This window comes from Lynx canadensis, chromosome C1, assembly GCF_007474595.2.
Source record: "Lynx canadensis isolate LIC74 chromosome C1, mLynCan4.pri.v2, whole genome shotgun sequence".
Taxonomy (NCBI): Eukaryota; Metazoa; Chordata; class Mammalia; order Carnivora; family Felidae; genus Lynx; species Lynx canadensis.
The window spans coordinates 13,595,671-13,621,162 of record NC_044310.1 but is presented as its reverse complement, the minus strand read 5'-3'; the positions used below and the strand labels follow the sequence as shown (position 1 = coordinate 13,621,162).

At 52.0% G+C, this 25,492-nt stretch overlaps 1 protein-coding gene across 6 annotated transcripts in view; it reads left to right on the top strand.

Annotated features, from left to right (window-relative positions):
• UBR4 (ubiquitin protein ligase E3 component n-recognin 4) overlaps positions 1-25,492 on the top strand; it is a 132,345-nt gene that overhangs the window by 98,076 nt on the left and 8,777 nt on the right. For 5 of the 6 annotated variants that reach the window (XM_030326123.1, XM_030326120.1, XM_030326124.1 and 2 more), the window contains 21 exons: positions 2,320-2,449; positions 2,574-2,731; positions 3,683-3,792; positions 4,496-4,637; positions 5,012-5,093; positions 5,411-5,584; positions 7,658-7,779; positions 8,668-8,865; positions 9,580-9,660; positions 11,807-11,894; positions 12,402-12,529; positions 13,538-13,645; positions 14,139-14,258; positions 14,973-15,163; positions 15,586-15,759; positions 16,135-16,234; positions 19,812-20,030; positions 20,904-21,017; positions 21,963-22,105; positions 22,526-22,651; positions 24,376-24,570. In XM_030326123.1, coding sequence (XP_030181983.1) covers positions 2,320-2,449; positions 2,574-2,731; positions 3,683-3,792; positions 4,496-4,637; positions 5,012-5,093; positions 5,411-5,584; positions 7,658-7,779; positions 8,668-8,865; positions 9,580-9,660; positions 11,807-11,894; positions 12,402-12,529; positions 13,538-13,645; positions 14,139-14,258; positions 14,973-15,163; positions 15,586-15,759; positions 16,135-16,234; positions 19,812-20,030; positions 20,904-21,017; positions 21,963-22,105; positions 22,526-22,651; positions 24,376-24,570 — 2,903 coding nt within the window. The remainder of the gene's footprint in view (positions 1-2,319; positions 2,450-2,573; positions 2,732-3,682; positions 3,793-4,495; positions 4,638-5,011; positions 5,094-5,410; positions 5,585-7,657; positions 7,780-8,667; positions 8,866-9,579; positions 9,661-11,806; positions 11,895-12,401; positions 12,530-13,537; positions 13,646-14,138; positions 14,259-14,972; positions 15,164-15,585; positions 15,760-16,134; positions 16,235-19,811; positions 20,031-20,903; positions 21,018-21,962; positions 22,106-22,525; positions 22,652-24,375; positions 24,571-25,492) is intronic. The other variant, XM_030326122.1, reaches the window with a different exon arrangement.

Below are 25,492 nucleotides of genomic sequence, written 5' to 3'. Positions count from 1 at the left end.
TCCCTGGACCATCAGGGACTCTGTGAGGCCAACATTTGTTTCCTAACTCTCCTCCGGCCCTGCTTGCCCCTTGTGGTCTGTGCACGTCGGGGCTGGTGGTGCACAGTCCCTGGTGGCGAGGCCACCGGGGCCTCAGCAGGAAAGGCAGTGCGTGCTCACTCATGGGAGTCCTCGATGAAACGGTGCATGTTAATGTTAGTACATCTCCCTTCTTGGGTACTTGTGTTCTTAATACTCGGTGTGACCGTGTGGAAGCGCACCGGAAGTGCTCCTGCTGCACACGCCCCAGTGCCGCCGCGCTTGCTGTCAGGGGCAGGTGCTTGCATGTGAGCCGCTGCCTCTTGTGGGGTCCTGTGTGTGCTTGGAGGGGTGTGCGACGGGCCAGCTGTGCTTATTCAGAACTGGGTGTTAGCAGACATTTTCTTATTTCTTCCTTCCTTCCTTCCTTCCTTCCTTCCTTCCTTCCTTCCTTCCTTCCTTTTTTTAAAGTTTGCTTATTTTTGAGAGACAGCGTGAGTGGGAAAGGGGTAGAGAGAGGGAGACACAGAATCTGAAGCAGGCTCCAGGCTCTGAGCTGTCAGCACAGAGCCTGATGTGGAGCTTGAACTCACCAACTGTGAGATCATGATCTGAGCTGAAGTCGGATGCTCAACTGACTGAGCCACCCAGGTGCCCCAGCAGACATTTTCTTGAAAAATGAAGGAAGGGAACCCATCACTCCAGAGGAACTGACATAACTCAGAGAGCCAGTATTTTCCAGGTGACCAATACGTGCTACAGAATCACACGTGGTTTAGTAAAGATGAGGGTTAGTGTGGTGGAATATGAAAAGTTTATCAATCGATTTCAGATTCCACATAACAGCCAGTCTTTAAGAACCTATCACTTATTGCACTCCCCCAAAAAATAAATATTAAAAAAAAAAATGTATCATTTATTGAAAGTGAGATCCAAGAAAGAAACCCGCAATTACGTGAAAAGGCTGTAAAAATACTCTTTTTTCCAGCTACGTATCTGTGCAGCTGGGTGCTTTTCTCGTACTGCAACCCCAACAACATACGCCAACAGTTTGAACACAGAAGCAGCTCTGAGAGTCCAGCTGTTGTATTAAATCGGTCATTAAGCAAATTTTCAAAAACGAAGCAGTGCTGCTCCTTTAGGTTATTTTCATTCTGGAAATACAAAAAACATCATTTAGGTAGATAGGTAATGGATTCATTCTTGTTTTTAAATGAAAGTAGTTAGTATTTTAAGAATTTCTCATGCTTAACTTTAAAATTCTTTTTTTTAATTTTTAAAATTCTTTATTAAAAAATTTTTTTGGTAATGTTTATTTTGAGAGAGAGAGAGAGAGGGAGGGAGGGAGGGAGGGAGTGGGGGAGGGGCAGAGAGAGAGGGGGTGACACAGAATCTGAAGCAGGCTCCAGGTTCTGAGCTGTCAGCACAGAGCCCGACGCGGGGCTCGAACTCACGAACCGCGAGATCATGACCTGAGCCAAAGCTGGACGCTTAACCGACTAGAGCCACCCAGGTGCCCTTAATGTAATTTAAAAAAAAAAAATTTTTTTTAACGTTTATTTATTTTTGAGACAGGGAGAGACAGAGCATGAACAGGGGAGGGTCAGAGAGAGGGAGACACAGAATATGAAGCAGGCTCCAGGCTCTGAGCTGTCAGCACAGAGCCCAACGCGGGGCTAGAACTCACGGACCGCGAGATCATGACCTGAGCCGAAGTCGGCCGCCCCACCGACTGAGCCACCCAGGCGCCCCTGTCATGCTTAACTTTTAATGTTGTAAATATCAATAGATAGAACCATACATACAAAACAGTTTCGGGTCCTCAATAATTTTTTAAGAGGGTGAAGGAGTCCTGAGGCCAAAAAGCTTGAGAACATCTGGTTTAGAGTGTGTGTGGGGCTCTTGGCTGTGCAGGCTAGTTCTGCTTGGTAATGGCTCCCAAAATTCTGGAGACTGCCCAGTGGCTCCTTAAAGAGTGATGTTTGGGGAGCTGGATCAGCCTTGGGGTAGGAATTGGCGGGTGTGGCTGTAGGACTGTCTGTAGGAAGCCAGCTACCTCTTAGTCCTGCACAGTCAGAACGGCGACCTTAAGCTCAGTGTGGAGACGCCGCTGCTAAGTTGTGTCAAATGGTTTTGAAGGAACATACGCTTGGGCGGAAATGATACGACCGTTGACCCTTCTGACCTTGCTTCGCGTATGTCCCCCTGGGGCGTCGGTGCCATCGTATTGGAGCCATCGCATTGGAGCCGTGGCTCAGGTGTGTTGTCACACTCCCGCCTTGTTCCGCTTTCCCCCTGCAGGATGTCCCTGTTGAGGCCCTCACCACGGTTAAGCCGTACTGCAATGAGATCCATGCCCAGGCTCAACTGTGGCTCAAGAGAGACCCCAAAGCGTCCTATGAAGCCTGGAAGAAGTGTCTTCCTATCAGAGGTGTGTCTGTGTCTTCGTGCCTGGGGAAGCCAGTCCCTCCGACCCCTGTCCCGGCAGCCCTACAGTCCCCCTTTTTCTGTTACTTCCTTTCCCTTACCCCTCGCTCCACCCCCCTGCCTGCCAGGGACAGATGGCAACGGGAAGTCCCCCAGCAAGTCGGAGCTCCGCCACCTCTATTTGACCGAGAAGTACGTGTGGAGGTGGAAGCAGTTCCTGAGTCGTCGGGGGAAGAGGACCCCGCCCTTGGATCTCAAGCTGGGCCACAACAACTGGCTGCGGCAAGTGAGTGACCGCCTCCGGGCCCTCCTCCCACTCCCCTTGCCCCAGATGCCAAGCAGTGCCTCTCTGCTCCCCCCTCCCCCACCCACATCTGCTCTGCTCTCTTGCCTCCTTTCAGGTGGGAAGCAGGGGGAGGTCCTGGGTTGCAGCCACCCGTGTGGTAGACTGGTTGAGAGAGGACTTTTCTGTGCCTCTCATCAAGCTGCTGTGCTTGTTACTCCCCCTGGCCACTCATGGGAACTAAGCCTCAGTGCTACCCCTCCCTTTTTCTCCTTTCATTGTCTATACCTCCTGCTGCCCTCTCCCTGTTCGTTCTAGCTAGCATCGTAAAGGATTAAAGTAATTAAAGGCATCCGTTTGTCTGTTAACGTATAAAGTAAGAAATACTTGGTCAAATGTAAGTATTGAGCATATAGGTACCTCCAAAATAGAGTTGCAGAGTTACAGAAATCTGTGCTGAGGAAAGGACTTGCTTGCCTACTTCCTAGTTCAGTGGTTTTATTTTATTTATTTAAAAAAAAATTTTTTTAACGTTTATTTATTATTGAAAGACAGGGAGAGAGCATGAGCAGGGGAGGGACAGAGGGAGAGGGAGACAGAGAATCCAAAGCAGGCTCCAGGCTCCGAGCTGTCAGCACAGAGCCTGACGCGGGGCTCGAACCCACGAACAAGGTCATGACCCGGGCCGAAGTCAGACGCTCAACCGGCCGAGCCACCCAGGCGCCCCTCCAGTTCAGTGATTTTAGATGTGCTGTCCGGGTTACCTGATGGAGAAGCTTCCGTGAAGAAGGGGCTGCTGAGCAGCCTCCTTCCCAGTCTGCCACAGCGGCATCTGGCCTTGAGTGTGGTTTTTGCCTCTCCCCTTTCCCCGGAGGTGCACCCGGAGGACTTCCGGAAGGTGCCACTTCACTGTGTCGGTCACCTGAGCCACGGCTTCTCTCCCGTGTCCTGCAGGTGCTCTTTACCCCGGCGACACAGGCCGCGCGCCAGGCAGCCTGCACCATCGTGGAAGCTCTCGCCACCATTCCCAGCCGCAAGCAGCAGGTCCTGGACCTCCTCACCAGGTGCCACTTGAGGGGGGCGTGGGAGAGCGGTCAGCCTTCCCCGTTTTCCTGGGGGAATCTATAGGTCAGGATGACGGCAGGCACACCCAGGCTCTGTACCCATCGCCTGCTACGGAGAGGGGCACAGGAACAGAAAAGAACCAGAAAACCGGGTGGTCGTGCTGCTGCTGGTGGTGGTGCGGGTGGTCATAGAGCAGCAGCAGCAGCAGCAGCGACCGACGTCAGTTGAGGTCTTAGGAGTGTATAAACACTCGGCCCTGTGTGAGCTCCTTGGATCCTGCCCCGCAACCTGGGCTTGATGCGGTTGAGTAACGTGTCTGCCGGAGGCAGGATTTGAATCCAGGCCGTGTAATTCCAAAGCCCACGCCATCGGCTACTAAACTCTGCGGTACTACACTTGCCTTCTCTGTGAGTCATTCAAAACCACAGTTGCTGTCCGGAGAAGCACTGTTCTGTTTTGCCGCTTGTTGTTCCCAATGGGTCTAGTTTACCGCATCACATTCCCTGTCGTGTGCGCTGAGCTGTCCCTGAGCGTGGGGAGTTCCCAAGTGGGAAGTTTGGGGTTTTCTCAGGTGCCTCCCTCAGCCTCTGGAAGGAAGGGGGAGCGAAGGGCAGCAGAGGACACGAAGGTGGGAGGAGCAGAGGGGGCTGTTGGAGCCATCGGAGCCGAGTCCTCACGGTGCCCTGTCTTGTCGCGGGCCAGCTACCTGGACGAGCTGAGCATAGCGGGCGAGTGTGCCGCCGAGTACTTGGCTCTCTACCAGAAGCTCATCACTTCAGCCCACTGGAAAGTCTACCTGGCCGCGCGGGGTGTCCTCCCCTACGTGGGCAACCTCATCACCAAGGTACCTGCCCCCCGCCCAGGAGAGCCCTTCCCCCGTTTGGCTTTCGTGGCCCTCCACTGGGGTAAACTTTCTGGTATTCCTTTTTTGCTGAGAAGAAGTATTTGTCGAAAGTATTATCTTTGTGACTGTAGCATGAGGAAGCAGCAACCCGTTGGGGGCATTTCGGCTCTTCTCTGTCTTTAAGCCACCCCTTAACATCACTGCATCTGCCCTCGGCTGCTTAGGAGTTCGGCAGAAGTGCAGCTCGAGGGGTCGTTGGAGTAGAAGGGGAACCTCGGAGCACCTGGCTGCTGTTGCTGGCTCCTGGCGCCGCAGGTGGAGGGGGCCGATGTCGTCAGCGGTGCTGTCACTAACTGTGCTTGTGGTCCTTGTAGGAAATCGCCCGCCTGCTGGCCCTGGAGGAGGCCACCCTGAGCACTGACCTGCAGCAGGGCTATGCCCTCAAAAGTCTCACAGGTAGAGACAGCCAAGAGGCCCTTCCTTTAGGCACCCTGGGCACAGTGTGGGGACGGACCCTTAGGTCTTGGGGTGCTGAGGTTGACTCTCTTCCCTCTTGTGTTGATTCAGTGCATATTTCAGCTCCGTAGTTTTCTCTTCATCGGTGGCTTTACGTATTTGAGCTCCTGTTTGCTGTGGACCGGTTCACTTCCTTGAGCACCAGCTCTGTGCTTGGAAGTTGCTTTGGAGTTGCTCATTACCTTTGGAAGACATGGACCTTCCTTGCTCCCCTGCTCGTTCAGAGCTCTTGCAGCAGATTTTTCCTGTCCCCACAGGCCTTCTTTCCTCCTTTGTCGAGGTGGAGTCCATCAAAAGACACTTCAAAAGTCGCTTGGTGGGCACAGTGCTGAATGGGTACCTGTGCTTGCGAAAGCTGGTGGTGCAGAGGACCAAGCTGATCGATGAGACCCAGGACATGCTGCTGGAGATGCTGGAGGACATGACCACAGGTAGCACCGCCTATGGCCTGGAGCCGGGACTCCGTTCCTGCTGGAGGGGGTGGCAAGCGTCTCTCCACGCTCAAGGAAAGAGGGGAAGAAGTTCTGGTGCTTGGAGCTGTAAAATTCCAGAGCTGGGCTCAGTCTTTTTGGACTTTTTATATTAAGTTCACAGAACAGAAGGGAGTCACGTGTTCTCGGATTGGTGTCTTTCGCTGGTTCTGGCACGTTCTCAGCCATCGTTTCCTCCGTTGACTTTGCTACAGTCTCTCCCTCATTCTTGTGGAACCCACAGTCTCTCATCCATCTCTGCCTCTCTGTCATGGGGTTCATCTCACCATCTCTCTCTGCTGATTCTGGAGGATCTCTTTGGTTCTTTCGTTAGGTCATTTGTTTTTTCTTCGCTGAGTTAGCTCTTTCATCTATTTGTTGAGTCCTTGTGCTCCTCTACAGATTTTATAGTCTCTTCTTTTTTTACTCACGCTCCCCCCCTTTTTTTAAAGTTTTCAAACACAGCAGACGTTTCTGTGTCTGTTAATTCTAAGATTTGAAGTGTATTGATCTGATGCTGCTCTATGTTATTCCAGCTCTTTAAATCTTAGCTCTAAGCTCTTGCCTTAAATCTTTTTGTATTTCATGATTTTTTTACTGTGAGCTCACATTTTGGAGGTTTTCTGTGGGAATTCTTTTTTTTTTTTTATTGTTAGAGAACTCACACATGCACGAGTGAGGAGGGGCAGAGAGAGAGAGAGAGGGAGAGAGAGAATCTCAAGTAGGCTCCATGCTTAGCACGGAGCCTGACGGGCTCGATCTCATGACCCTGGGATCATGACATGAGCCAAAATCAAGAGTTGGCTGCCCAACTGCCAGAGCCACCCAGGCGCCCCAATCTGTGGGAATTCTTTAGGACCCAAGTCAAATACGGGTTTCTGTAATGAGGATTTATAACTGCTTCTGCGAGGCATCTGGGGACACTGCATCATGGGGCTGTCTTGAAACCCAAGTTTTTCAGGTTTTTCAGACCTCTTCGGTAGTGTGAATTTTGAGCCACAAACCCCTATGAGGGGCAGCCTGTTATAGGTTCTCTCAAGGGAGATCCTCCCCCCCTCTACTCAGTGCCAGATTGTAAGGGAAGACAATTTTGTTTCAGTGACTTGCCTAGGGGAAAGGTAGAGTTACTTCTCGTTGACCCTTATACAATGGGTGTAGGTAGCTCTTTGGGGACACCAGACTTTTGTGTGGGTCGGGGAGGGGTTCCCACTAGATTGTCCACCTTGGCAGACCCGGGCCTTTGTGTCTGGCTCCCAAATCCTGGCAGGTTGTGGAAGCCAAAGCTCAAGGCAGACACCAGCTTCAGAGTTTTGCTAACCTCCCTAGGTTCCTGATTTCTCTTAGTTTTTGGTTTTTGATTCATCTTTGCTAGTGTGGCAGTTCACTGATAAATGTTTTCAGGATTTTACATTACCTTCAAGTGGTGAGAAGCGGGGGTAGGTCAGGGAGTGGAGTCTGCCATATTGCCAGATGTAGAGGCCCTCCTTCTGATGCATTTTCATCATGCCGTGCTGAGCTGGTTTGTGACCTTGCCAGTTGGACCCTTTTTGAAGCATATTTCTTCCTTTTCCTGTGACTTGAAGTCGTCTGTCTGGCTTGTAGAAGGCCATCCACCTGATCTTTCAGACCAAAGCTTAAAGTTATACCTTCCCTGGAATTTGCCTGGAATACGGTTAGGATTACTATTTGACATTTTTGAGTACCTGTTTTGGGCAAGAGGACATTAGTTGAATGACGCATAGTTCCTCTCCTTAAGGAGGTTATAATTCTGAGAGGAAGCAAGACGTGTACACAGCCGATCCGGAAGCGCTGTGTTGACTTGGGTGCTGGGACTTTCAAATGCAGCGCGGTCTGAGCCTCGAAATCAGTCCGCCTCAGGTTTCCAGTTGTAGCATCGATGCTGTCATGTAGTGCGTTTAAAAATGTACCAGGAAGAAGGAACCTGTTGGTGACTGTACTTCATGGAAAGTTTCATGGTGGTTTTTACGTGCGAAGCTGTCTCCTAACTGACGTGGCCACTTTGATTTCTGGCAGGTACAGAATCAGAAACCAAGGCTTTCATGGCTGTGTGCATTGAGACAGCCAAGCGCTACAACCTGGATGACTACCGGACCCCCGTCTTCATCTTTGAGAGGCTCTGCAGCATCATTTATCCTGTAAGCAGGGCGTCTTCCCCTGCCTCTCGGGGTGTCCCTGCCGCCATCCCGCCGCTAAGCCTCTTGGTCATGGGCAGTCTCGCCAGCTGGGGGCAGTTGAGCCACATTTTAGAAAGCTCCACTGACAACACAGAAGTAGTCTCATGGTTTTCCTGCTTCTGATGGTGGGAAATCAGATGACCTTCCTTGGTCTTATTTCCTAGATTGAAGGTCTGGATCAGTCTTCTCAAGAACCGGGTCTGACCTCCCATTGCCCAAATCCTGTTGCTTACCGGTTCAGTATGCTGTGAAAGAAACAATGTTGAGCCAGAGCAAGAAGAAATGCTTGCTCTCTTCCCTGTTTTCAGGCCCATGTTTTTGTGCACACACACCTGAGTGCGTGTTTCCCTAGCCTAGCTGTCTGAGAGCATGATATGGTCCAGGGACCCCACCAGTATCATCAGTTAACGGTGAGAGGTCTTTGGGGTGGGCGCACCTGAGTGTTAGGTAATAGACCCTCCTCTTGACTCGGGGGTTCTCAGTGGCAGAGTCATCCGGCTCCAGATTGGTTAGTGTTGCTTGAGGTGAGCAGGGCGAGGAAGCCCCTCCCCTTGTTTCAATAACACAGCTTCCGTATGTTGCCTGTGTGCTTATTTTGGTAGACTTTCTCTCCTCCACCCTTGAGTTTCAGAGGAGATGGCTGACAGTGAAGGCTCTTTGAAGTATATTTGGAATCACCTCTGTGTTTCTTGTCGCTTATGTCTTAAAATGTGTAAGGGGCTGGATGAGCTTTCCCCAGAGTGTCCGTGGAGCCAGGTGGCATGTTCTAAATCTGAAAGTGCCTCTGCCGACCCTCTTAGGGTATCTTTATGCCATCCCTGCTGATGCGTCCTTGTCTCTGTCCTTTAGGAGGAGAATGAAGTCACTGAATTCTTTGTGACTCTGGAGAAGGACCCTCAACAAGAAGACTTCCTACAGGGCAGGATGCCCGGGAACCCATATAGCAGCAATGAGCCAGGCATTGGGCCACTTATGAGGGATATAAAGAACAAGATTTGCCAGGACTGTGACTTGGTGGCTCTCCTGGAGGACGACAGCGGGATGGAGGTAACGAGCTTAGGACATTGCTACCCTGGTGAAGAGCACGGGCTGGGGTCACATCCAGGTTCCTCCCTACTTAGTAGCTGGTTAGCCTTGGGCAGGTAGCTTGCTCCGGCTTCCTCATCTATAAATGGGGCCAGTGATTCCCACCTGCCTGCCTTACCTGGTGTTAAGGTTAATTACCTGTCCGGGGCTCTGTCCGATGTCTGGCATGCAGGAAGCGAATGGTTTGTGGCTATCGCTCGTCACCAAGTAGGATTCTGTTGTTCCCGATGCTCTGGCAGAGATTTCCCGGGGATTCCAAGTTAATTAAGTTCCTAAATACTGGCACGGTGGCCCCTGTGCAGATTTCTGGCCCTGTGTCTGATGCCTCCTGGCAGGCAGCCTCCAGGGTCCGGCCTTCTCATCTGAGGGGCGAAAAGCTTGTTGGGTAAGATGGAATAATTGCTTTTTCTGGCAAAACCTGAAAGGGAATCCTCAGCAGGGGTTTTTAACCTGGAGTCCATGGTTTGGGTTAAGGGTGTTTGTAGCTTCTGCAGTTGCGTCCCACGTTCTGTGTGTTGTGCACACACGTGCCGTTTTTTTAGAGAGGGAGAGTCTGTAGATCCAGGACGCAAAAGCGATGAGTTATGAACCACTGCCGTGAAGTGCCCTTTGTTCTTGAAACGCACTCGCCTTGTAATTATTTGGAACAATAGCCTCATCTTCTCTTCTGTCCAGCTTCTAGTGAACAATAAGATCATCAGTTTGGATCTTCCTGTGGCCGAGGTTTACAAGAAGGTCTGGTGCACCACAAATGAGGTACGCAGCTTGTTTTCTTGCTTGGAGGTGGGGTTTCACTTTCCTGACTTGTGCAGACTGGTACCGGGAGGAACCGCTCATCGTCACTTACCTCGCTGTAAATAGCGCTCACACGGCCGTGCCTCCCTGTTCGTGGTTGTGGAGAAAACCAGTCGTCCTCCTGTTGAGGCCTCTGGCCAGAGGTGGAAGAGCTTCAGGAGAGGATGGGCATTCTTGGCCATGCAGCCGGCGAGGCAGCGCCAGAGGAGGCGTGCGGTGGGGAGTGTGCACTGTCTCGTAACGCTCTGTGTGCGGCACCTCTGGACCGAGACGAAGCCTCTGCTTTCAGGGGCCTGCCCGCTCGGAGCATGGCCGCTGGCGCTGCCAAGGCGCGAGTGTGATTTCTGTGTTACTGGAGGGGAGACTGGGGTGCAAACAGCAGTTGTCCTTGAGGGGGGGAGACGGAAGGAAAGGAAGCCTGGCGCTCTGGTCCTTGGGCCACCTCGGTGCTACTCGACCTCTCCTGAGAGTCTCAGATAATCCGCTTCCTCCTCCCTCCTCTTCTGCTCACCTCTCTCCCCTGTCCCTTCTTTTCCTCCTCCTCCATTTCTTTCCCTTTCCTTCCCGTCTTTTCATTAGGGGGACCTTCTAGTAAGCGAATCAAGGAAGTAATTGGAGTACAGCAAACTAGTTGCCCGTGAAGCACAGTGAACTCCTCTGGATTTAGGCCCACATGTTTCTGGAGAGCTTCAGATGCTAAATTGGTAGTGTTGGCTAGTACATCTTGGCCTTCATTCTGTCACATGTTTTCGCTTCTCTCCTTTCTGTTCTGTGCCGGGAATCCTGGTCCGTGGGTACTGCTGCCCGTTGGCAGAGGGTCACACGGGAGATTGCCCCCCTTCAGCGCATCCTGTCGTTGGCACTTGAGCGTCAGAACAGAATGATACAGATTTAATCCGTGAGGCACACAAAAATTAAGATCAGGCTTCGGTGGCTGCCCTTGTAAATGGTGGTTTGGAACCCAAAGAGCATACACGGGCGTCTCCGCTTTTGAACCATGAGTCAGGATAGAGAGGAGGATCGCTTGCCCTTCACAGTAGTGCCCAGCCCACTGAGGGCTTCTTCTGACAAAGCGCAGGCACCTTTTTTAACTCTACGCTCTTTTCCCCTGATAAACAGCCTGTCTCCTTAGCTACTGACTAGAGCCTGTTCTGTTTCCTAGGTCTCTTTCTGTTTCTGCCCTTGTTCTCTGGCCATTCTCTTTCTTAGTTCCCACTGGGCTTCCGTAGCTGGGAACACTTCTGCAACTGGCCTTTCTGGAAAGTTCTGTCCCACGAGGGTTTCTTGTCCTGAAGCTGAGCACGGGCTTAGAGGCAAGCAGTACTGTGGTGCTGGCTCGTCACCTTCATTTCGTGCAGTGTGACTTCAGAGCCCTGTTTCTTCTCTCCGAAATGAGAATAGTGTCGATGGTAGAATGCCTAACTCAGTACCCGGTATATAGTGACCTCTCACAATCCTCCGATTTAGTAAAGTGCTCTAATCTTCTAATTTGCAAAAGACTTACTTTTAATCATTCCATCAGGTTAGAGGTTTTAACATGAGTAACTTTGGAAGAATCCTTTTCTTGCTGTATTTATGTGAAGACCTCAGGATTGGCTTATGCTCTTGCTTTTGATTCCGGCCGGAGTCTTGAATCAAAGCTCTTTGATCTCACTGATCTCGTCTTACTTGTCCGGATTCTTTGAGTAGTGGTTCCCATTGGTTAGAGTTTGTGCTCCTGAAGGAAGCACAGCTGGGAATTAGGCTGCGCTTGTTATTGGATAACTTTGAAAAAGCTGCTTAACCTAGTTTAAGAGGATATCTGAAGTGCTTGATTAGCACAGAACTTAGCACAGAGTAAAGCATCGGTAGATGATAGCGATCCTGGTTGTTACATACGATTTCGAAGCAATTAAATGAGACTGTGGTTATGAAAGGCTCACACAACTGGTCTGTGGTAGACACTACATGAAATAAACCTCCTTTCCCCGATGTAAGTTGCATCGCACGTGGATTCCAGATGTTGTGATTAGGACCTTGTAGAGAAACAGGAGCGAGGCCAGGTGTTGAGTCCCTTTCATTTCCTGGACCTGTTTACAAGCACCTTTCTCCCCATGTCCCTGCTCAGGGAGAGCCCATGAGGATCGTTTACCGCATGCGGGGGCTGTTGGGTGATGCCACCGAGGAGTTTATCGAGTCCTTGGACTCCACCACAGGTAGGCCCTTCCCACAGACACTGATGCACATTGCATTAGCAGTCTGGGGCCAGTGAGTGGGTCACATCCTGGGATTTACGGGTGTTCTGGACACGCTCCCCTGTACCTCTGATCAGAATTGACGGGAGATTACTTCCCCAACTGAGAAAGAGTACACGTATCTATGGCCCAGTTCACACACCTCAGGGGTTTTAAAACAAGGCCAAACAAAACTTGGGAAATAAAGTGCAGTTGGCAACAAACTTGAGTTCAGATTGATTTTTAGCTTAGTTCCTCCCCTGCCCCCGATGGTGGTGGTGGTGGTGCTTGTGTTTTCACATTCTTGAGTAAATAATTTTAATTGGCTTCAGTCTCATAGTTTCATATCCAGTATTGACCCCTTTCGTTGCTATGCTTTTGTCGGAGGTAAGAGAAAGGGCACTGGCTGTCAGCCTGGAAGGGGATTATCTGTTTTATTTCCATCTGTATCTTTGCCTCCATTTCCGCTTGGCCTCCCTCCTCCCTCAGATGAAGAAGAAGATGAAGAAGAAGTGTATAAGATGGCTGGTGTCATGGCACAGTGTGGGGGCCTGGAGTGCATGCTCAACAGACTGGCAGGGATCAAAGACTTCAAGCAGGGACGCCACCTTCTAACTGTGAGTCGGGGCGGCAAGGTGGGACCGGTCCATTGTTTTGAGAGAGGCCCCTGTGGAGGGAAGCTTGCAGCCACTGTGCCGGCACGCGTAACCCTAGAGGGCGGCTTGGTGCCCTGGGCCAGTGCAAGCCAGTGGAGGGCCTGGCAGCTTCCCCGAGCTCTTGATTCTGGAAACTCCCCACTCCCCTGCTTCTTGGCTGTCCCCGAAGCCGCAGCGGTGATGGCAGCCTCCTACTGTGTCTTCTTTAGCCACTGTGGAACCAGTGCCTGTCTTTCCCTACAAAACTGCACTCTAGTCCATTACTCTTATTCTTGCTTTTTAAATTGATTTCATAGGGTAACCCTTTCGGGCTTTTTTGTAGGATTTGGTTCGGGAGTTCATCCAACCATCTCCTGAGGAGTAGAGGATCACAAATATTACTCTATTTATTATTTTCAGCTGCAGAGGAGATGAGAACACATATTACAGTATTTGTGTTCTACGTGACCTATGTGGAGAATTAGAATTGAAAAAGCAACTAAAAGTAATTAAAGTTTTAAAAACGTAAAAAACGAGCCATTTATGTCTTAATAAAAGAAGAAAACCCACCTGTGTCTTAAGGAAAACTAAATAAACGACCTACATGGTTCTGAGTTCCCACAGGCCATGAGTTTTGGGATCTTTCTGGTTAGTATTTGTTAGATTCGGAGTTACAACCAGAATTTCCCTAAGACAACAGGGAATTCTACTAGGAATTGGTGTCATTGCCATTTTAAGAGATGGTAGAGATATGCTGAGGCCACGTGACCTACTGCTGGAGAACATTGCTATTCAAAATGCCAACCTGATCTGAGATCTTCCCCGCCTTGCCATGTCCCCTCAGGAAGCACTTTTCCTTACTGTCCCCTGTACTTCAGGAAGAGTACTTGCTGATTGTACATGACTGCTCTCAAACATTTCTGTCTTGTTCGTCCCCACATCTTACACTCTCAGATAGCCTCACAGGTTTTGACTGGCTTTTCTTGTCAGGTGCTCCTGAAATTGTTCAGTTACTGTGTGAAGGTGAAAGTCAACCGGCAGCAGCTGGTCAAGCTGGAAATGAACACCTTGAATGTCATGCTGGGTACCCTAAACCTGGTAAGGGGTATGGGCTGCAGAAGACAGAGTGGGCCTCAGAAGTCCTGGGTCGGGGGAGGAGCATCCGGGCTCAGATGAGAAGGGTTTGTGGCCTTTTCAAACTCTTCATCTGTCTGGCTGACTGGCCTGAGGCACGGATCATTCAAACCGTCCCTTGTCCTGCTGGCTCACCCCTGTGCTGCTGCCATGACACGTGAGAACTTCCTTGTCTGTTTCCTGAATCCAGAGACAAGAGGAAGTTTATAAAACAGTCCAGACTACATACCCTAGAAAAGTAATGCCCTTGTCCTCGGGGCAGCCAAGATAGACATCTGGAATATCACAATTTCATTGTGTGCAAACATCCACACGCTTGTCCCCCCTCCCCCCCCGCCCCCGCCCTCGTGCACTGATATCTGGGAAGTAAGGCCATGAAGGCATTGGTGAGCAGCAGATCCCATCAGCACGAGTGGTTGTGGTGTTATCCCCAGACTGACTGGGTCTCCTCCTACAGGCCCTGGTAGCTGAGCAAGAAAGCAAGGACAGTGGCGGTGCGGCGGTGGCCGAGCAGGTGCTTAGTATCATGGAGATCATTCTGGATGAATCCAATGCTGAGCCCCTGAGTGAGGACAAGGTGCGTGGGGCCAGTCTGTCCATCTGCAGACGCTGGGAGCATATGCGGTCTCGTTACCAGCAGCAGGCTTGTTTGCGTCTAGCTGTGTCCAAAAATGGTTGAACCTGCTCAGGTCATAGAAATCACAAAGCAGTGGTGACATGATGGCATTGAAGCCTGAAATCTGCGGATTTGGAGGAAACGAAGCTGCTGAGGGTATTCGTTCACTCAGAAGCTCTCATTAATGGAATCCTAGCATGTTCCAGCTCATAGACAGGGGCCTTAGCCCAGCCCCTCATTGCCCAGTTGAGGGAACTCCAAGCGCGGAGAAGCTAAGTGAGCTATTCCGTGTTATGTAGTTGGCTGCTGGCAGAATCAGGCCGAGAACCCAGGTGTCCCAAGTCCCAGTTCAGCTTCTCTCTGTTGTGCCCTTGCCTTCCCCCATCCCTGTTGGTACTCATCCTTTGGCTAGAGGTGGGACCAAGTGAGCAGTGGGCAGCCTGCGTTCCCTCGGGGGAGGGGAGATTGTGTTAGCGTTTTCGACCACGTGAGACTATTAATAGAGCCGCGCAGAAACTTAGAAACTAGTATCAAGTGAAACTCATACCCAGGAAGCGCCAAGACGGCTTTTCTAGCGCCGCTTCTGAGGGAAGTGGGTGACCTCTGGGGTTCAGATGTTGGCTGACCGAAGTCCTGACCCTGTTACCGGACCCTCCGTCCTCCTTCCCGCTGCAGGGCAACCTCCTCCTGACGGGCGACAAGGATCAGCTTGTGATGCTCTTGGACCAGATCAACAGCACCTTTGTTCGCTCCAACCCTAGCGTGCTCCAGGGTCTGCTTCGCATCATCCCATACCTGTCCTTTGGCGAGGTGGAGAAGATGCAGATCTTGGTGGAGCGCTTCAAGCCGTACTGCAGCTTTGACAAGTACGTGCTCGCATCTCGGCTACGGGAGGGTCCTCCCAACGCCCGGGCTCGTCCTGTGGCCTAGGGAAGACTCGTCTGAAGTTCTGTTAGGGTCATGCACGCCTGTCTGGCCTTTAAGGGGTCCATCGTAACTGGGGGCTCAGCGTACTGTTAAGTTGGCTAGGCAGAGACGGTAAAGAGGCTGGCGAGATGGGGCAGGGGTGTGACGGGAGGGAGAGAGTCACGGGTGCAAAAAGCGTGAAGACGCGAGAGAGCGTTGGGAGTGTGCGGCACACGGCGGGAAACGGAGAGTGGCGGGAACCGGATCGGCATCCTCGTGTCGTACTTGACCCTGTACACTGTTGAAGGTCGTCAACCGAGGGAGCGCCACGGTGCACGTTTGTCGTTCCCTTCACCCCCTGAGGCTCTGCTCTCTCCCGCAGGTACGATGAAGACCACAGTGGCGACGATAAAGTCTTCCTGGACTGCTTCTGCAAGATCGCAGCCGGCATCAAGAGCAGCAGCAACGGGCATCAGCTGAAGGACCTGATTCTCCAGAAGGGAATCACCCAGAGTGCGCTGGACTATATGCAGAAACACATTCCCAGTGCCAAGAAGTAAGAATCGGCTCTGTCAAAGCGACTGCTTTCCTTCCCTCTTCTGGGCCCTTTTCTCCTTCATCGTTGTGGCTTAAAGCTTCACGTATTCCCCCCTTGGCCCTCCTCGGAGCCTCCCTCCTCTTTTGGAAACCCTCAGGGTGACCACTCCGCCACCGCACAGCCCTTCGGGGCTGGGGAACAGGTGGCAGCTTGTTGCTTTCTGTTTGGAATAGTGCTTTTTGTCTGGCTGCCCGGCCGAGCTAGGTGATCCTCTGTGATTGTTGATGGCCCCCTTGAAGGGTCACAGGGAAACAAGCCAGAACAGGTCAACAGCTGGTTTCCAGATAGGTTTTGCCCCTCTGGCCTGCTCATCTGCCTTCTTTTCCTTTGCAGTCTGGATGCTGACATCTGGAAAAAGTTCTTATCTCGCCCGGCCCTGCCATTTATCTTGAGGCTTCTTCGGGGGCTGGCTGTGCAGCACCCTGCCACCCAGGTGAGTGAGTGGCCAGCATGCTACTTAATTCTGGAGGCAGGGCGTGTACGGTGCCTTCACCTCTTCTCATCTGCCGTGACTGCCTCGATTAGCCTCAGGGTGTGACTTCTCCTAGCACGGAAGAGCCCCAGAGTATGGGGGACTCGGAGGTTATCTCGTTCAGCTCTGTGTGTGTGGAGAGGCGTAAGGTCTACTTGTGCTCTCCTCATTCGACTCCTTACGTGGGGCTTTATTTTCTCGTGGGTCAGCGGAGCAGCAACCGGACGGAGGGTGTGGCTGGCCAGAGTTTAAAACAGTTTAATTTCTGGCTTTAGTCGTTTGGGTCTCTAGGGACATTCATAGTACCATCATCGCTGTTTTGTGTCCTGGTTCAGACAGCTAGAAACTTCGTTCTCAGAGAAACCCACCATTCCGGTCTGCTGCTCATCCTTGATCTGTCCCCCCTGGGCTGGAATATCCGTTACCCCTCACAAATCCTGACTGGCCCAGACAGGTGGCCAGGCTGGAATTTTTCTAAATCAAGCTCTTCGTTTTGAGGTAATTGTAGGTTTACGTGCAGTTGTTAAATAATACAGAGAAATCCTACATACCCATTTCTCGATGGTAACCTTTTACAAAACCACATAGAGTATCACAATCAGGATATTGACATTGATGGAGTCAGGATCCAGGGGAGGTTTGTCATCACAGGGATCCCTCTTGTTGCCCTTTGGGAGCTCTGTCCACCTCGCCACTAACCACTGGCCACTACTGATCTCTCCGTGGCTGTCGTTTTGTCACTTGCAGAGTGTTCTGTAAATGGCGTCAGACAGCATGTAACCTTTTGGGGTTGGCTTTTTTCACTCCGCATAATCTTCTGGGGGATTCCCAGGTTGTGTGTATTGATAGTCTGTTCCTTTTTATTGCTCGGTGGTGGTCCATGGTGTGTGGGTTCCCCAGGTTGCTTAACCGTTCATCCGTTAAAGAACATCCGGGCTGTTTCCAGTTTGGGGACGTTACAAATAAAACTGCCGTAAACATTCACGTGCAGTTGTTTTGTGCGTGAGTAGAACTCTTTATTCCTCTGGGATAAACGCCTAGGCATACACTTGCTGGGTACATAGCTGCATATTTAGTTTCAGTAGAAACTGCTGAGCTGTTTTCTAGAGTGCTGCGCCCTTTTACATTCCCACCGGCAGTGCCTGAATGATCTTCCTCTGCATCCTCCTCACCACCCGGTGGTGACACTGGCTTTTAGTTGAGCCCCTCTGACAGGTGGACGGTGATAAGGTCCCTGTGATTTCAGTTTGCGCTTCCCTGATGGTTAGTGGTGCTGCGCGTCTTTCCATGTGCTTCGTCTGCGTGGCTTCAGCAGCCTGTCTGCTCGTATCTTTTGCCCATCTTTTAATTGGATGTTTTTAGTGTTGAGTTTTGAGCGTCCTCAAGGGCTGGGTTTTCCCGTGTATAGTGTTCTGCATTGAATGTCATTCCACGCTCTCATTTGGTGATCTGTCCTCATAGCTCATCCCAAAAGTAGGGTAGCTTGGCTACAGGAGAGATTCTTCCCTGTGTCTCACCCCGGTCTCAGTGGTTTCAGACTTTTGTTCAGTTCATTAGAGATGGTCATAATTAGCACATCTTTGTGGAGGTCATTCTTCTTACAAAGGAGTCTTCACGTATATTGGTTTCTCTGTTCCTATAACGTGTGTCTTCTATGTGGGTGAACCCAGGAGTGCGGCTGTGATGTGGCCAAGCTCAGGTCAGGTGGTTTCCAGGCTTCTTTGTAGTTACTAAGTCGAATTACTTTCTTTAGACTAAGGCTTAATCTAGTTAGGAACGTGGCGTTCACACTTGAGGCCATTCTCTTCCTAGCAACACATTTTTTAAGCACCTGTTGTGTACCTGTGCTGTGCTAGACTGAGGTGACATTGGTAACCAAGGCGGTCATAGCCTGTGCCCTGGGAACTCACTATCTGGTGGAAGATAGAGTCACATTCATGTTGATAGCTGAATAGTGACATAAGTGTAGCGTGAAAGGGGCCAAAGGAAAGAAGATGCTTTTAGAAGAAAGTACGGCACCTGCCGAGGCTTAGAAGCCAAAGGATACTGGAATTGCACAGTGGGGGTGAGGCATGGCGCGAGCTGGTCCCGGTGCAGCATGGGTCCAGGGCGCATTCTCCAAAGAGAGGAGTGTGCGTTTTCTCCTGAGGGCCGTGCCCCCGGCCATGAATTGGCAGGAGAGGAGATGACAGACAGGAGAGACGATTGGCTTTTATCATACTCTAGGTAAGAGGTGATGACAGCTGAGCGGGCGCACCAGGTGGACAGCGGGTGGGTTCAGCAGCCGTCTGGGAGGCAGAGTGAATGGGATTTGGAGGTCAGTTGCCCGTGGCGGGTGAGGAAGCCGGACGAGTCAAGAACTCTGCTGTTTCTGGGTTGGGCGACAGGTGAGTGATGGTGTCCTTCCTTGAAGGAGGTGAAGAACCCAAGGAGGTTCGAAGTGAGGTGCGGCGGGGGCATTATGTCAGGCTACTGCTGTTGTGCGTCTGCTCGCCCGATTAGAGTGTAACCCTCAGAAGGCCGGGTCTTTGTTCCCCTAGCACGTAAAGCACTGCTTCACACACGGATGCACGCACGCAGGCGCACAGTTCACACCCAGCGTGCGGTCGGGGTACCTGTGCAGCAGTTCAGTAGGCAGCCACACCGTGGGCTCAGCATTCAGGAGCACGAGACGTGAGCTGACCTGTAGCTTTGCTGACGGGCCAGTTTGAAGCGTACCTGCTCTGAGGACAGGTTTATGAGCCCGTGGGTGATCCGGGTTGAGTGCTGAGCTTTCATTTCACGTTGCAGGTCGGTTCTGTTGTTTTCCACGTATCGTTAAATCCGTACAGTAGCGGCGGACATGGATGCACTTGTGCAGGGGGCGGGGGGCTGTGGGTGGCACGGCGCTCCTCCTCGGCTCACCTGGAGGGCTTTGTCGGGTCAGCCCTGCCTGCGTGTTCTGTCCTTCACCCGTGTTGACAGTGCAGTGTTGCGGTGCAGCGAATGCCGGCCTTCTCGAGCACGGGGGCTTCTCGGTCATATCTGTTCTCTAGACAAAGTGTCTTCTCATCCCCACTCCCACTCGGAGTCGCACCTTTCATACCCCTATGTTGAGGGAATCCTGGGCTCCCAGGTGTGGTGGACACGGGGCTTCTGGAGGAAGAACCGAACACAGTCGCTATGAATGTCACGGCCTGCTCTGCCCTGTGGTCGCTGAGTCCACTACCCAGGCCTCTGCAGGTGCTGCTTCTCTAGGGCATCTTACCCGAGCCCCTTTCTCTCTCCCAGTGCTGGCCGCTTTACGTCCAATTATCCGTGACAAAGTTTTAATCCTCACCACAACCCTGACGTTATCACCACTTTATAGGCCAGGGCACTGGAGCCAAAGAGCATAGTGCCTGGTCAGAGGTCAGCGGCAGGGCCAGACCCTCCTCCATTTGTCGGAATCTTTTGAAGCATGTGTTCGAAAGGTCTGACCGAAACTGAACAGATGACGTGAGTTTGCGTGCGTTCTGCTGAATTGGAAGCATACATTTCTCTGGTCTCCACTTGGTAGGTTCTGATCGGAACGGACTCCATCACCAACCTACATAAACTGGAGCAGGTGTCCAGCGATGAGGGCATTGGGACCCTAGCAGAGAACCTGCTGGAGGCATTGCGGGAACACCCTGATGTAAACAAGAAGATCGATGCTGCCCGCAGGGAGACCCGCGCGGAGAAGAAGCGTATGGCCATGGCAATGAGGCAGAAGGCTCTGGGCACCCTGGGCATGACGGTAAAGCCACGTTCTGGGAGTCCCCACGTTCTTGTCCACACTGTTGGGGAAGAGGCAGCCATGCTTCGGGACAGAGCTAGGCTGGTGAGGAGAAGGAGGGAGCTAGGTGCACCTTCCTGACAACCCCTCAGAGGTGTGACTGTTGTCCCACCGCCCAGATGGGGCTCCAAGGTTAAATGACATAACGAGTTCACGGAAACCATGAGAACGGGGATGATCACTCCTGCTCCCAGGGGATTTACTGCTTGCCAGGCACTGTGCTTAGTTAGGCACCTTGCTTGTAAGGTTTTATTTAAGCCCTTGTGTGACACAGTGAGGCTGATCTTACCATACCCTTTCTCTGGTTGGAGTAACAGAGGCTGAGAAGCACAGGAAATAGGCCAACGCTCATGCTTAACGAGGGGTTGACGAGAGTTTGAACCCACGTCGGTTGGACACGATGGCCTGTGCTCTCCTTGCCCCGGGTCAGAAGCAGCGTAGTCTTAGGAAAGCCTTCTCCGAACCAGCCAAGCTTGGGTGTCAGCAGTTTTAAAACTCCCATGGGAACCGTGAAGTGAATCCTAATGCGACAGCCCTTGGCAGCTGGGACTTGGGATTGCCAGCACGAAGAAAAGGGGCTTTTTTGGTGGCAAGTGGCAGCTAGCCAGGCTTCCAGCTGGTTAGTCTCCTCTGCTTCAGTGGTTCCTGGAGGAAGAGAGTAGAAGAATCTGGGTCTTTACGCTCACTGGAAGCCACCTACAGAGGTTTCCTTTCTGTGACTTGTCCTTCCAGTGCCTGTGGAAGGGCAGCCCTGTTCCTGAGTGTCCCCAAGCTAGGTTGGGGGGCGGCGGGTGAAAATCCCCTTCTGACATGTCACTTGGGTTTCCCCTACAGACAAACGAGAAGGGCCAGGTCGTGACCAAGACGGCGCTCCTGAAGCAGATGGAGGAGCTAATCGAGGAGCCGGGTCTCACGTGCTGCATCTGCAGGGAGGGGTACAAGTTCCAGGTATAGCACTCGCCCTGGGCTGGGTGCGCAGCCTGGCCCCTTGCTCCGGTGGCGTCCTTCTCCCGCCGGCCTTTTTGTTCTTAGATGGGCCGAGGTTGAGGCGTGTCTTGGGGCCAGCTGCCTCTCTAAAGGGAGGAAGGCAGACTGATCTGAACACGAGGCTTCATCATCACTGCCACCTCCCGCCCCCCCCCCCCCCCCCCAGCATCACCACCCGTTGGATTCTTTCTATATGCCAGTCCTTATGCCCAGAGCTTTATGTAAACGGGTAATTCTGTTTTTAAACCTACAAAACAAAGCAAAAGAAGGGTCACGTGGCAGAGCCAAAACTGTAGCCCATGCTTCTCTGACTCCAGACCTGGGGCTTTTAAAAGCACATCGTGCTGCTTTTAAGCAGGATACCTGGGGAGAAGCTCAGGACCTCTATCCAACTAGATTTACGACGGACAGGAACAGGACAGCATGGGACCTGCTTGTTCCCCTAAAGGCCTACAAGGCGTCCTCTTCCCCTCCAGCTCGAGTGTCCTGCTGAGCGTCCACGCCACTGAAGGGCCACAAGCCTCGTAGGTCCTGCTGTGGCACAGGCTGCTGGGAACTGCTTGATAAGTTTTATAAAGCAGGGGACTTAGCAGGAAGGCACTTTATTCTTCCTTTTGAGATAAATGAAGCAAAAAGGGAAGGATGTCAGTTTAGGCTTCTGTATTAGCCTTTCCGTCTGCACGGCATCTGCTTTATTTTGGTCGTTCCCCACATTTCTCATCTCACTGGGACTGTGCCCAGCCGAGTGCTTAGCCGAGAGACCAAGGTGCTGACCATCCCCCCTCCTTGAGTGCATTCCTTCCTGGGAGGGGAGGTCCTCGGCTCCCCTCTCTTCCGCTTCGCCTCCTCCCGGAGCCTGCCTTGGACTTCGCCTCACCGCTCCTCCTTTTCATGGTGTCTTTGCAGCCCACAAAAGTCCTGGGCATCTATACCTTCACCAAGCGGGTAGCCTTGGAAGAGATGGAGAATAAGCCCCGGAAACAGCAGGGCTACAGCACCGTGTCCCACTTCAACATCGTGCACTACGACTGCCACCTGGCTGCCGTCAGGTAGGCCCTAGCTCCTGCAGAGTGGCTCCTCAGCCAGGCCTGTGTCCCTTCAGAGCAGTGGACACCTTGCCCAAGGCCCTGTGCCGGGAGCGGGGAGGGTGCCGACCCTGAAGTTTTCATCTCCGGGGATTAGGGTGTCTGACGTCAAACCACACAGGCCAAGAGCCATTTGTGCCGTGTAATTAAGAAATCCATTTGGCGTTTGGCCTAAGGCTGGAGAAAGCAACCTTGCTTCCCGGAAGCAGCGAAGCTGGCATTTACCATATTATGATACAAAGGGCTAATTCTCTCTGGAGTCAGGTGCATGGGCTAACTTCTTTCCCTAGTGTTAGCAAACTCTGCTCTGCCCCCACGTGCCCAGGTGCCTGGTTGCCAAATCAGTTCCAGTGGTCACTTGTCCCTGCTCTTCTCCCAATCCAGGCTGGCTCGTGGCCGGGAAGAGTGGGAAAGCGCAGCCCTTCAGAACGCCAACACTAAGTGCAATGGTCTCCTTCCTGTCTGGGGGCCCCACGTCCCTGAATCAGCTTTTGCCACCTGCTTGGCAAGGTGAGTGTTGAGCAGTGTGAATGGTACGGAAGACAGGGTTCCCAGGAGATGGGGGAAAATCAGTGATCAGCTTGGCCCGAAGGCCTGTGACTGTCGTTGAGAACCCTGGTCCCTTCCTTTGAGTGCTGGCAGGGAAGCTATCTGGAACAGGGAGGAACTCGGCTGCAAGAAACCGGCACCCTCAGCATCTGCTGCACCACATGGAATTCCTAGTTAGTTGCTACCTCTTCTCCCTTGTTGATCTCAGGGCATAAGACACACCACCCTGACTTTGTCCTTAAAGCCAAAATTTCCCATATTTGTCTTCTGCAGTGTGTGCCTGTGAGATTTAAATAATGAAAATAGCTCAGTCCAGGGGGATTATCGGGCTCCTTTCAAGACTCCCTTGTCCTAAAATCCAGACTAGAGTCACTAAGGCTTTGAGGAGGTCCTCGCTCTTGCTGCTGCTTGGTGGAGTGATGCCCCACCCCGAGTCCTATTGTAAAGCTGGGGGATGGAAAGGTACGTGGCAGTAATCAGGATGGGCAGCGTATTAAAATGCCTACCACGTGCTCTTACACACATTCTCTGGTTGAGGAATTTGCTGAGGTCACATAGAGCCCAGGCTGATGGTAGCACGTATTGACGTAGAAAAATACCTTTCAGGGGCACCTGGGTGGCTCAGTAGGTTGAGCATCCGACTCTTGATTGCAGCTCAGGTCATCATCTCACGGTTCATGGTTCATGGGATTGAGCCCTGCATTGGGCTCCATGCTTACAGCATGGAGCCTGCTTGGGATTCTCTCTCCATCTCCCTCTGCCCCTCCTGCACTTGCGTACGCGTGCAAGCTCTCTCTGAAATACACGTTTCTTTTTTTTTTTTTTTAAATTTTTTTTTTAACGTTTATTTATTTTTGAGACAGAGAGAGACAGAGCATGAACGGGGGGAGGGGCAGAGAGAGAGGGAGACACAGAATCAGAAACAGGCTCCAGGCTCTGAGCCATCAGCCCAGAGCCTGACGCGGGGCTCGAACTCACGGACCGCGAGATCGTGACCTGGCTGAAGTCGGACGCTTAACCAACTGCGCCACCCAGGCGCCCCGATACACGTTTCTTAAAATAGAAAAATACGGGGTGCCTGGGTGGCTCAGTTGGTTAAGCGTACGACTTCAGCTCAGGTCGTGATCTCACAGTTCGTGGGTTCGAGCCCCGCATTGGGCTCTATGCTGACAGCTCAGAGCCTGGAGTCTGCTTCGGATGCCATGTTTCCCTCTCTCTCTCCTCCTATCCTGCTCATGCTCTGTCTCTCTCTCTCTCTCAAAAATAAACATTAAAAAGATATAGAAAAATACTTTTCATTTGGAGGTTAAAGAAGAAATTCTTATGAATAGATCACCTTGTAAGAATGAATACTTTCCACGTTTCTTCTTCTAAAGTGTGCTAGGTTTGGCTGTGATGCGTTCTGTGACATTTGTCTCTCAGGAAATAGGGCCCCCAGAACTAGCGAGGTCTTCTCAAAGCTTGGAGGGCATCACATTCGGTCATAGCAGAAATGGAGTTGTCATCTGCTCCGGTCTTCCTACGGGCCACAGTTCATGTCCTCAGCCGTCCCCTTCGTTCCTCAATCTGCTTATGTGACCTTTGCAGCCATCGGGCCGGGCTGTGCCGAGGGGGCTCTCCCTTCCAAACTGGGCTTTCCGCGGGGAGCTCGCTTTGCTCACAGCGTTCATTCTGCTTCCCCGCAGGCACAACACTTACCTCCAGGAGTGTACGGGCCAGCGGGAGCCCACGTACCAGCTCAACATCCATGACATGAAGCTGCTCTTCCTGCGCTTTGCCATGGAGCAGTCGTTCAGCGCGGACACCGGCGGGGGCGGCCGGGAGAGCAACATCCACCTGATCCCCTACATCGTCCACACTGTGCTTTACGTCCTGAACACGTCAGTATCTCGCTCCCCGGTGGGCGTCTGGCCGGCCCGCCCCGTGCCCCTCTGCCCAGCAAGGTGTCAACTTTTCTCTGTCTGCCCGAGTTAGTTCCAGGGCAGATGGCTGGCCTCAGGTAGCCTTTACTGAAGCACGCGTGTTCTGCGGCTTTCCGGAGTCACACAGAATAAGGTGACTTCCTTTCCAGAACGGTTCCGCCTCCCCCGAGTGGGCAGTTGAAGGCTGTGTCCTTGGACTGACGCTCCGCCCAGAGGGGAACCAGGAACTGGGAGAGGCCAGCCCACCAGAGAACCTCCTTAGCTTCTACTACGATGTTGCCTCCGCTACCCATAAGACTCGATGCTCTTCGGTGGGGAGGCCGTGGATCAGAACCACACATAGTCACTGTCAAGGGGACACAGGGTGTTACGGGGGAAGGTTTCACAACTGGGGTTTGCGGCAGAACCAAAGACCGTTTTTCATAAATGGAAGACTGGACTTGGATCCTGGTTTCTCCCCCGGTGAGCAGTGCTTCTGGCACATTGAGGGTAGGAAGTGTCGAAGATTGGAAAAGTTGGCTGATAACCAGGAGGAGAGCGGGTTTGTATTTTTATCTGTGTGTACATCACGGGGCAGTTAGACTGATAGCTAAACGTGTAATTTTAAAGAAGCAGTTAGGGTAGCAAATAGCATTCGTTCATACCAGCCCAGATGTTAAAAGCCAGTTACAAGTTTAGTAAACTTTGGCTCCTGGTTTGAACAGTTTTGTGCTTTTAGGCCCTGTTTTCCAACAAGAGTCTCCTAGCTGCTTCGGGCAGGGAACTGGCCAGCTGTTGAAAGACTGGGTACAGTCCGCCTAAGGCAGCTGCAGTCTGGGTTAGGCAACAGGACAGTCTGTCTCTTGTCCTTTCTGGCCTTCTGTCTTCACCAAGGTTGTTT